Genomic DNA, 12,236 nt, shown 5'->3' with positions numbered 1-12,236 from the left:
GTGTGGGGTGTATGTGTCTGTGCGTGTGTGTGGTGTGCGTGGTGTGTGTGTATGAGATGTGGACTTTGTGCGTGTTGGCATGTTTACATCCTTGTTACACACTGTATCAAGCAGGCTGGTGCTGAGCCATCTACCAGGGTTGGAAACTTAGAAGCATTTACCAGGCTTGTGAATTCCCTTCTCTATTTAGGGTTATGCCCAATGGTGTACTGGTAACAAGTGGCTGTCCAGAAAAAGAAAGAGGGTGGTGTTGTAGCACTTGCCAATTTCTGTGGTGTCAGTTCTCCCACTAAGGATTTCACCCTACTGAAGGGATGTCATTGAACATGGAGTTGGGGACATCATCATACATTATTCCCACCATATGGATCTTGTGGACCTCAATAGCCTCAAGAGCATCATAAGGAAATATAGTGAAATAATAAGTGATAAGTTTTGATTATATCTCCCCTTTGTTTTTAATATAATTTATTTAACTGTAAGTTTAGGCCAGGATTTCTCACCATCAGCACTAAAATCATTTGGGCTGCTGATTCCTTGTTGGAGATGGGAATAGGTGGAGGCTGTGCATTGTGCAGGCAGCATCCCTGACCTCTACCCACTGGGTGCCAGTAGCACCCCTTCTCCAAGTGGTGAGCACCCAAAATGTTTCCAGACATTGCCAGTTGTCCCCCCATGGGGCAAACTCACCCTCAGCACTTGGCAATGGCTGTGTTTAAGCACTAGCTCACAAAATCTACAAATGCGGTGGTAGGCTCTTATGAGCCTATAGGAGCCCCCTCTTGCACATCAAAGGCACCGTATCTGGCTAAGTATAAGGCATGTACTTTTCCCCCTATAATTCTTTCTCAGAAAAGTGCCACCAGCTTAGGCCATAACGTATAGTCTGAACAAAGCCCCTGACTCCAGAGGGCTCTTAGCCTTTGACCCACTCCCAAGGTGGTTGACAGAGAGTGGGTGATGCGTTGCCATGGTGATCTGTTCTGATGTTTAATGAAATGTAAGAAGAGGAAAAAAAGTAATGCTTCTGAATTAATATCTCATTTTCATATGTTATTCTATAACCGTGAAAGTTTACATGTTCAAATTGGCAAAACAAAACAGAACACCAAACCCAGACAAATAAAGTCTTCTTCTGGGACAATCTGACTACCTTGTGTCTGGGGCCACCCTGTATGGCCCGGGCTCTCGCCGAGGTCCACGCGATGCGTCCCATCCTGCCGGCCAGGGTGCCCACCTCTGATTTGCCTCTTGGCCCAGGTCCTATTTTTCCCCAGCTTCAAGCTCATTGTTTGGTTCTCCTTGATTCATTTATTCATTCATTCAAAATATTTATTTAGCACTGACTATGTACCAAGGAAAATGAATGATGGAAGGAAGAGGTTCCTGCTCTCTGCAGTGTTTCAGCATTCCGTGGCTGTCACTGAGGCGAGGCGAAGCGCAGGCCCGTGTGGGTGCCGCGGGGACACGGGTGCTGGAGAGAGAAGGAGGGAGGGGCCGTAATGTGTATGGGTGGCTCTCTTATGCCTGGAACCATGCTGGACATTATCCATCATCTCATCCCACCTGCCCGCTGTGCTTCTGAGGGACGGTCTGTGTATTTAGGGAGTATCTGCCTCCCTGCTCCAGAGTGTAGGTGCCGTGAGGACAGGGCACCGGGGCCTGTACCTGCTGGACGTAAGAACAGTGTCAGGCCCAGACACTGGAAAATAAAAGGAAGAAAAGAAAGGAGGGAAGTCAGAAAGATGGATGGAAAGAGGAGAGAAGGGAAGGAGGGAGGAGAGAGGAACAGGTAAAGGCCCTCTGGAGATGAGAGGACTCAGGGCAAGGGCACTGACTGAAACAGTCAGGGAAGGCTTCTTGGATGAGGTGACACAGGGAAGAAAGGATTGCTATTGGGAGAACTGAAGGAGAAGCTTCTATAGAAAGAAGAAATAGGGCATGTCTCCAGAGATGTCTGAAATGTGAGGGTCTAAACTGGGAAGAGAACATTATAAACTATTGTTTTCCGTCTGAGACTAAGAGGAAGACAGCTTAAAAACCTTCCCTGTCTCCAGCAAGGGTAACATAACCATCTCTTCCCACCCCAAGGCCTTCCCACTCGAGGGGGATTTAGGCTCGAACTGTCCCCGGGGTATGAGAAGCAAGGCAGAGTGCTGGCCAGTGGAATGTTGATGACAATAATAATCCTGTAACCAATGATGTTGGCTTCATTTGATCAATTCTGTACTGTGTACCAAGTCTTTCTATGTGCCTTCTGCCTGTGAGGTAGATTTCACCCCAGTATTCCAGATGAGAAAAATCTCAGAGAGGTGTTAAGCTGGCCTGAGGTCACCCAGGATTCAGGCAGGGTCTGCTTGCTTCTAGGGTCTGCACCGTTTTCCTGCCCCAGTAGCCCTCCCCACTCTCAAACCTAGAGAAGATGAGAATGTTCAGGTGCTGTCTGCGGGGCCTTTGGGGTCCAGCTGCCAGCCCGCGCATTGAAATTTGTATTAGCCCTTGACTTTCAGGTCTCCGGTTTCGTAGGTTACCAGCAAATGGGCCATGCCCCGCCATTAAGCCACCTGGTGGCTCCCCTCCTTCCTCACTCTGCACTCCCTGGAAATCTCCCCAAGTATGGATCATGGCCAGAAAAGGGAACATGTGAATGCAGACGGGAAGTTGGAGGAATTGCTGTCTGCCCAGAAGGCTACAGGAAGCCCAGAGGCTGGGAGCTTGACTCGGTCAGGGCCCCCATTGGCCACCCCTGCCCCTTAGCCCTGCCAGGCATGGCACCCTGTGCCCAGGGAGCCATGCAGCAGCCCAAAGGAGGCATGCTGGGTTTTGAGCTGTAATATGACAGGAGCACCAGAAACCTGGGGCTCTCCTCCCTGTCTGCGACTCTGCACATGTCGGCACGTCTCTTTGAGCCTATTTCCTGGCCCCAGCACAGGACTCTTCCCTCCCTTGGGTTGTGATTTCTCCATTTGCCAAATGGAGCAGGCTGCAGCATGCTCCCTCAGGCTCCCCAAATCTGTGAAATGAGGGTGACATTTCCTGATTTCCTGTCTTCCCGCCTTCTCCCCCACCCCGGACTGTCCTGAGAAGCAGGTGCACTAATGGCGGGTAAACAGGCAGGTAATGTTCTGACACAGGAAGGGCTGTTCAATTCTGGCAGAGCAGACAAGCTTGTACACAAATAACTCTGCTACCAGGGAGTGTGTGATAAGGGCCCTAGAAACCTCTTTGCTGCCATAGCCACCTGCTCCTCACGCCTCCCTGCTCCCTGATGGCTGCTCTCACACCCGGAAAGTGGGTCAAAATGTAGGGCAGAAGGAATACCCCCTTGTGTGGTCCCCACCCTACCCAACTGAGTCATGATTGCTATTGGGGCAGAGATGGAGGAAACTTATGGGATTAGGGCACCTCTATGTCCAAAATACAGCCCTGGCCAGTCACTCTCCCTCCCCCAGATGCCCGTGGCTCCCTGTTGCCTTCTGGTGATGGTCCAAGTTCCTCAGCTTGGCATTCTCAAGGCCCTTCACACCTAGCCCAGGGCCTGGTGTGTGGACGTGCTCCATGACTATCTGGGCAGTGAATGGATCCTTCTCTGGCCCATTCTACTCCCAGGCATGCGGGGCACACGTCAGCCACACCAGGCTGCCTGCTATTTTCCAAGCACCCCATGGACTCAGTCACCCTTTCCAGATCTCGGCCTGCAGAGGTCTGAATGTTCTTCAAGGTCTTCCTCATTGCTACCGCCTCCCCTCAAGACCTTCCTGCCTTGCCAGACAGACCCACCCAATCCCACTTGCAAGGTATCATTGTGAGTGATTAAAAGTGTGATCTCTAGAGCCAGACTGCCTCAGCTCCAGTATCTAGCCCTGCCCCTCCTAGCTGTGTGATCTTGGGAAAATTAGACTCTCTCTCTGTGCCTCAGGTTCCCCATTGCTGAAACGAGGATGTAGTAGTACCTCCTTATAAGGTTGTTGGAGGAACAAGCAAGTTACTATTTATGGCACACTTACTTAGAGCAGTAACTGGCACCTCGTTTCTCTCTGGTGTGAGTTTTCTGATGTTGACTGAAGACAGTAATATTTGAAGGTCTTCCCACATTCACTGTATTCATAGCGTTTTTCTCCACCACGAATTTTCCGAGGCTCATAAAGGAATGAATTGTTCCCAGCGCTCCCTCCGTTCACAGGTAGTGAATGCACATTCGTCAGTAGTCTCTCCAGGATGAAGTTCCTGCTGTTGAGTAAGACATGTTTTGTTTAAATGATTTCCCACCGGCAGCCCATTCCTGGGGTTTCTCTCCTATGTAAATGTTCTGATACTGACTTCATGACTTTGGATAGGTTATTTATTGGAGTCATAGGTCTAAAAAATGGGACTCTTCAGATGGATAACACAATATCTCAAAGTGTGTGAACTTCTTAGCACCGTATCTGACTTCTAATGAGAGCTTAATGCACCGAGGTCATCGTGCTTGGTGGCTTTCTCTGACTGGGCTGTATATCAGGATCATTTGTCAGCAGGGACCATGAATTATTCACCTTAGTGCCCCCAGAGCCTGGCAGTGGGAGGGGCGGTGTGAACGTGGGTAGGTGAGTGCTTAGTGGGAGAGTTTTATCAAAGCTGAGCAGGGGCCCATTTTAGATACATCAGTTGTATTCCTGACTCAGCCTGAGACGGCTGGGACACTGCCCCTGTGAAGCGTTTTCTAAGCCCAGTGCCCATGGATCCTGACAGCCAAAGAGAAGTATAGACAGAAGAAGAAATCTCCAGTCTGCTCACCCAGAGCAAAGGATCATCACCAGCCACTGTTATGCCCAGATTTTAATATCACCTCCCAAAACCAGAGACTACCAGGGAGACCGAGTCACGCATGCGAAAGCAAAGGGCTTTATTACGGGCTTAGGCTCGCCAGGGCCTAAACTCGGGCTCACAGACTTTACTGGCGTGGTAGATCCATGCTGAGAGCCCTGAACAAAGGTGGGGTAGGGCTTTTATGAGTTTGGGAAGGGGGAGTTACAGGAAATTGTGACACAGGTACAGTGATCCAGTTATTATTATACAATATTATTGACAGCAGGTTTTTCCAATTACAACATTTAGAGTGTTAACCAATTACAGAGTGGACCCAGGACCCAGGATCCTCACGTAGGGTGTAACTAGCCTTAAGCAATAAGTGATTACCTATAGCTTCTATTTCTAGGCCTGTCCTTAGGAATGTTAAGGGTATTACAAGGGTGGTCCCTCTTGCCTTGGGCAATGTGTGCCCTTCTATTGTTTCATGGAGTCAGTTTCAGACCTGCGTCCTTACACCACCATCTTTGTAAACCTCCTCCAACCTCACTGTTGACAATTCTCTCTTAGAGCATTTGTTCATTCAACAACATTCAACCATATTTATTTACAGAGCCCCGACTGTGCTCCAGGAGCCATGCTCTGCCCTGGGGAGCCAGTGTCAATAACACAAATGAGATCTGTGCTCTCATTCATGTTAAGTGAAGCAGAGAGTGAGCAAACAAACCGTCACAAAGTGGGGGAGATGCTGTGACTCCCCACTGGGTGTGGGACTTGGAGGGTGTCAGGGAAGGCTTCCTGGAGAAAGAAATAGCTGAGCAGAAGACAGCACAGCAGGTCTGGGAGGGATCTGAGCAATCGCAGAGATATGGACTCTGGATTGTAAAATTGCAGAAGGAGAGACCCAAAATCAAAAGATTCAGAGTAACAGGATCTATATTTCTCTACTTTACTAACAATGTTTTTTTTTTCCAGACTCTCCTTTCACCAAGACCCGAGGCCTATCTTGTTAGGGAGGACCCGGCATCTTTGTAAAGTAACTTATGCTTATTGTACAATATAGAAAAATAAGATGTATAAAGAAGGGGGTTGGTGTGTGGAGGGAATCTTCTTTTACCCCTGTTAATATTTAGACACATTTCCTTTCCTTTCATTTATTCTTGGGGGTTTGTTTTTAGTATTATTTCTTTAATTGACATATAATTTACATGCCATAGTATTCAGAATTTTTGGGTAAAATATAGTGGTTTTTAGTATATTCACAAGATTGAACAACTATCTAATTCCAGGACATTTAAAAACTGTTTATTTATTTTGGGGGAGAGAGAGAGAGAGAGAGAGAGAGCAAGCTCACACATGCACGTGCAGGGGAGGGGCAGAGAGAGAGGGAGTAAGAGAATCTCAAGCAGGCTCCACACTGTCGGCAGAGCCAGTGACATGAGGCTTGGTCCCACAAACCATGAAATCATGACCTGAGCTGAAATCAAGAGTCAGTTGCTTAACTGACTGAGCCACCCAGGCACCCCTAATTTCAGGACATTTTCCTCACCCCTAAAAGAAACCCCATACCTGTTAGCAGTCACTCTTTGAGTCCCCCTCACACCAACCCATGGCAACCACTAACCTGCTTTCCGTCTCTCTGTGCTTGTCTGTTCTGGACATTTCCTGTAAATGGAATCACACAAATAGGTGGTCTTTTGTGTCTGACTTCTTTCATATGACATGTTTTCAAGGTTTATCCACGTTGTATGGATCTGTATGGAATCTGTATGTCATCTCTTTTTATAGCTAAATACTATTTCTTTGTATAGATATACCACATAAAAATACATTCATCAATTGATGGACATTTGATTTTCTTTTTTACCCTTTATGACTATTATGAATAGTGTGTGCTATGGATATTTCTGTACTAGTTTTTGTGTGGGCATATATTTTCAGTTCTCTCAAGCATGTACCCAAGGATAGAATTGCTGGGTTATATGGGTAACTATGTTTCCTTTTCAGAGAAACTGCCAAACTATTTTCCAAAGAGATCCCACCATGTTGCATTACCACCAACCATGTATGAGGAGGGTTTCAATTTCTCCACATCCTTGATAGCACTGTTATTGTCTTTTTTTGATTGTGGGTATCATAGTGGTGTGACGTGGCTTTGATGACTAATAATGTTGAATATCTTTTCATGTGCTTATTGGCCACTTGTTATATCCTCTTTGGAAAAATGTTTATTCAAATCCATTGCCCACTTTTTAAAATCTTTTTTAAAAATGTTTTTAACATGTATTTATTTTTGAGAGAGAGAGAAAGAGAGAGAGAGTTGGGTAGGGGCAGAGAGAGAGAGGGAGACAGAGGATCCAAAGTAGGCTCTGTACTGTCAATGCAGAGCCTGAGGTGGGGCTCAAACTCATGAACTGAGATCATGACCTGAGCCGAAGTCAGACACTGTTCCAACGGAGCCACCCAGTGCCCCCTGCCTATTTTTAATCGTATTATTTGCCTGCCAATTGTTGAATTGTAATAGGGTTTTTATATATTCTGCATACTAAACCCTTATCAGATACATGATTTGAGAAAATTTTGTCTCTTCTATGGGCTGCCTTTTCACTTTTTTGATAGTGACCTTTGAAGCTCAAAAGGTTTTAGTTTCAATAAAGGCAAATTTATCTCTTTCTTTTTTAAGTTGTCTATGCTTTTGGTGTCATATCTAAGGTTAGCATTGCCTGATCCAAGGTCATGTTGATTTATGCTTAAGTTTTCTTCTAAGAGCTGAAAAGTTATAACTCTTACATTAAGGTCTTTGATCCATTTAGAGTTAATATTTATATATGGTGTGAGGTGGGGGGGTCTAACTTTTTTTAAATTTTATTTATTTTATTTTTTAATTTAATTTTATTTATTTTATTTTTTAATTTAATTTAATTTATTTTATTTTTGCATGTGGATATCCAGTTGTCCCACCATTATTTGTTGAAAAAACTGCTTTGTGTTTTTCCCCCATTGACTTGTCTTATATACTGTGTCAAAAATCAATTGACCATAAATATATGGGTTTATCTGTATACTTTCAGTTCTGTTCCATTGATTTATGTGTCTATCTTTATGCCAGCATCACCCACTTTTGATTACTGTAGCTTTGTAGTAACTTTTGAATGTGGGAGTATGAATCCTCCGACTTGATTCTATTTTGTGTTTTCAAGATTGTTTTGGCTGTTCTGGGCCTTTGGATTTCCATATGAATTTTAGGGCCAGCCTGTTCATTTCTGGAAAAAAAAGTCCAGCTGGGATTTTAATAGGGATTGCACTGAATCTATAGATCAATTTGGGAATTATTGCCACCTTAACATTAAGTCTTCTTATTCTTTCTTTTGATATTTATTGACTATAGGGTTGAGCTCATGCCAAATATATTGTTTTGAATCCTGAATATTCTGCTTAATATTCTATCCTAGGCATTTCCTAGTGTTATGAAAAATGCATGAATAATTTCAGTGCTATGTAATATTCCATTGTTTGGCTGTACCAAAGACTGTTGCTTTTTCCATCTATCATGGAAAGTACTTTGTTCTGGGTCCCTCATGGCACAGGCACAGATGGACGCTGGGAGGACAGGTGGCTCACAGAAGGGCAGCAGAATATTAAAACTGATCAGCAAGTATCCCGTGCTGCAGGTAGGGAAGGGGACTCGCTGGAAAAGCCAACATCACGGTTACTGGAGAGCCGACCTGCCTGCCCACCTGGTAGCACCAGACTGATGGAATGAAATCCGGAAACAGGATCCAGCCGACTGCACAGACGTTGATAGAACATGTTCATTTTAGGCATGTTTCTCTAGAACAGTGGATCAAAAAAATGAAAACATTTGCAGCGAGAAATTCACTTAACATTGTAACTCAGCTGACCTGAAATGAAAGTGTTGTGAAATAATACTTTTTGTATCAGCCTGGAGAAGCTGCAGTAACACACAGCCCCATTTCTTAGTGGTGCAAGAGCTTTCTTGTTCTGTCGTGTTCCACATCTATCATGTAACTGGATAGCCCTGGTATTTAGTTTACAGAAGTCTTCTCCCTCCAGACCATTGCTGATATCAGCGGGAATGGAAGGAGGGTGGGGTAGGCAGAAAAGTGGCTCCCCAAATACGTCTGCATACTAATACTTGACACCTTTGAACGTGGTATGAATCATGGCAAAAGGGAAATTACAGTTGCAGATGGAATTAAGTTTGCTAAACCAGTTCACCTTACATTAGAGGGTCAAATGTATTCATAAAGGTCTTTAAAATAGAAGAGGGGGCAGAAGAGGGGAGAATGACACAATATAATAAGAACTCAACCTGCTGCTGTTGGCCTTGAAGATGGAGGAAGAGGCCGTGAGACAGATGTGGGTGACCTCTACAAGCTGGAAAGGGTGAGGAAACAGATGCACCTCTGGAGTCTCCGGAAAAAAATATGGCCCCGCCAGCATCTTGATTTTAACCCAGTGGGGTACATTTTGAACCTCTGAACTACAAAGCTGTAAGCTAAGTATATGTTGTTTTAAGCCACTAAATTTGTGGTCATCTGTTAAAGGCTCCATAGAAAACTAATACATGCACTAGCCCTTATATGTTTCTACCCCTAAGTGACCTGGGGCACTTCTAGTCCTATCTCATTGGCCAGAGCAAGTCGTGTGGGCATTTCTAATTTCGCAGGGCTGGAGAAATTTTCTCAGCGTTAGAGGGAAATGGAATATTGGTAAATATAGTAATATCTACTATACCCTTGTTGTCTGTGTTAATGCTTATCTCTTCTCTAAGTGCTGGTGGCACTATTTAAACTGATTTCATCATCAGCTAATGGGTTGTGACCCCTGATTCATAAAACACTACTCTATAAGCCCTTCTCTGCCAGAGCCTCGTGGAACACGTGACACGCCCTTGTCAGAGCTGATTGGTCCAGGCATGGGGCACCTGACCAAAGCTGATCAATCAAATTCCTTTCCTGGGAATTTGGAATTGGGCCATTGAGCCAGTTAACAGTGAGAAGCTGAGCGAGAGGCAGAGTAGAAGCAGGGTCGGAGTGAGAGCCACATATGAGCCAAAATGATGGAGGAGCAGAAAAGCCCTGAGTAAGCAAGGAGAGTTGGTCCCCAGAGACCATGGAGCAGCGGCCCGGAGAGCAGTTCAGGCCTGAGAACATGCAGCCCCAGGGGGAGAGGTGGAGAGAGAGCAGCCGGACAGACTGATGGCTTCCCCCTTCCAGGCTCCAGCACTCCTGCATTCTGCCTGCGCATCCTTCCCGTGAGATTTTTGTCTCCTTCTCATACTCCCTCCCCCTTTTCTCGAGCCACTCTTGTTGGGTTTCTGTTGTTTGTCTCCAGTATGCTTTAATTAGCTAGGACATCACTGGTATTTCTCTTAGGCGACCCAGCTTTGACTCTGAGAATCAGGCTGGCGGGGCATGGATGGGTCTCAGGGGGAACCAAACCCAGCTGTTCCACAATCTGGAAGTTTGGTTTCGACCACAGTCTTGGGCATTTGCACTTGCTCTTCGCAGTGGACCGGTAGAAGCCATGTGTATGGTGCTGCACAAGGGCAGGGCCCAGTGAACTGAGAGCACACCCCCCCCCCCCGCCCCCGCCCCCGCCCCGAGTTGGGGTCAGGAAGCCAGTAGGGCTGTTTCAGGGCGGGCTTGGCTGGGCAACAGACTGGAAAGGATGTGGACTCTGGAGACAGACAGAGTTCCCCTCTCGGAGCCTGAATTTCCTCATCCCTGAAATGGATTGTTGAAGGCTCAGCAGTATTCTGGGAAAAACACTCCGAGGCATGACTAGGGCAGAACAGGTGCTCAGGGCAGGGGAAGCTGCTGTTGTTGTTTGAAGAAACCATCCGAGTCCCAGCTTCCTGAGCAGGTGGCCCCAGGGCTGACCGAGTTAGCGGGACATTCCCCACCACTGGCCAAGTTTCCTGCCCTTGTTGCCCTTGGTCTCCTTCTCGATCCTTACTCACCCTTTCATCTCTTCCCCCTCACCTCCCCAGTTCTCATTTCCCCTCTCTTCTACATTTCCCCAAAGCTGATGAAAAACCCTTGCTTTAGGAAAGTAGCAGTGTGGTCTATAAAGGGCCCAGTCTCTGGAGGCAGACAGAATTGCGTCTGAATCCTGATTTAGCCTCTTGCTTGCTGTGTGTTCCTGGACAAATGATTAGATGTCTCTGAACCTTGAGTTCATGATCAGTAAAATGGGAGTTATAATGTCCATTTCACGTGTGTTATGAGAAACAATTAAGTAGGCACTCAACAAATGCTTGTTCTGTCTTATTGCCCTTCCTCCATCCGTCCCTCCCTTATTACCATCACTCCTCCCAGCCTGGCCCTCAGCCCCCTCCTGTGGTGGGGTGCCCCTTGGCCCTCTCAAGGATCACTAGAATGGCTTTCCCTGACTCAGTTGTTTCCCTGATTCAGTTATAACTCAGGCATTTGTGGTCTCTCCTTTCTGTCAGAGCCTGGGCTCCTGAGAGGTGGACTAAGGTTTCTGAAAGCTGTTGGGGTCGCTGGGGCCTGTGCCACTTCTGGAGCCTCCTCTGCGAATCCAGCCCTCGCTTGGGAGCTGCTGGTTCAAACCGTATGATCTGTATTTTTTTCTCACTTTAGCAACTATTACACCCCAGCTGACTGTGGCATTTTCACACTCCAAACACTCATAAATATTTATAAGGAGGAGAAAAGTCCAGAACCAGGGGAGGTGGGGAAGAGATGCACCAGGTCCTCCTTGCAAGACAGGCTCAGACCTATCCCTGGTCCCTTGGACCCCAGAAGTTGGAGGGGGTGCTTTGGAGGCAGCACAGGGCCACCCCTCTGGGAGGAGCAACTGTCACTGTGGCACTGTGGGTCTCACCCTGCCTTGCCCTGGATGCCTGCTGTACTCCCTGCTCTCGGGGAGCCATGTGGGTTGTGTAGACCCTCTGGGACTTTTGTGGGCCTGCTCCCTCCCTCCACTCCATCCCTCTGTTTTTGAGTTTCTCTTTTTGTTTGTTTTTCCCTCTCTCATTCCATCTGTTATTTTCATGCCTGCGGGACAGCATCCCCCTCCCCTCCTCTCACTCCTCCCCTCCCTTCCTGCTCCCTCCTCCAACACCTTCTCTAGTCTCTGAGGCTCTGCCTCTTTCATTTTTCTTCTCTCCTCCCAACAGTGTTCTGAGCAATTCTGGGACTAGATGATGGTGGCCTGGTGAGAGGGTCTCATGCTCCCAGGCCCAGCGGAGAGAGCGGATGAGGGGGTGCTGGGTGGGGACCACAGTGTGCTCTAGAAAGCCCAGCAAGCACTTTGCAAGAGTTGGGGGACTGCACACCCAGTGCTCTGCTGTGTGGCCATGGACACATGGCCCGTCTTTCCTAGGCCTCAGTTTTTCATTTGATTCCTTCACTCATTCATTCACTCACTCTACTATTTGTTGAGTGCTTGCTACCCAC

At 46.9% G+C, this 12,236-nt stretch overlaps 1 protein-coding gene across 2 annotated transcripts in view; it reads left to right on the top strand.

The window, feature by feature from the left end:
• ARRB1 (arrestin beta 1) overlaps nt 1-12,236 on the top strand; it is a 76,300-nt gene that overhangs the window by 37,111 nt on the left and 26,953 nt on the right. The window contains exon 1 of one of the 2 annotated variants that reach the window (XM_029956422.1): nt 9,823-10,066. The exons of the other annotated variant lie outside the window; for it this stretch is intronic. Within the exon in view, the coding sequence (XP_029812282.1) occupies nt 10,011-10,066 (56 nt within the window). The 5' untranslated portion in view covers nt 9,823-10,010. Of the gene's footprint in view, nt 1-9,822; nt 10,067-12,236 lie in introns of those variants that run through there. 2 annotated transcript variants of the gene reach the window in all.

The sequence above is a fragment of the Suricata suricatta genome, chromosome 11 (genome assembly GCF_006229205.1).
Source record: "Suricata suricatta isolate VVHF042 chromosome 11, meerkat_22Aug2017_6uvM2_HiC, whole genome shotgun sequence".
In the NCBI taxonomy this organism is placed as follows: Eukaryota; Metazoa; Chordata; class Mammalia; order Carnivora; family Herpestidae; genus Suricata; species Suricata suricatta.
The sequence above is the reverse complement of the archived record's forward strand: the minus strand, read 5'-3'. Positions and strand labels throughout refer to the sequence as shown.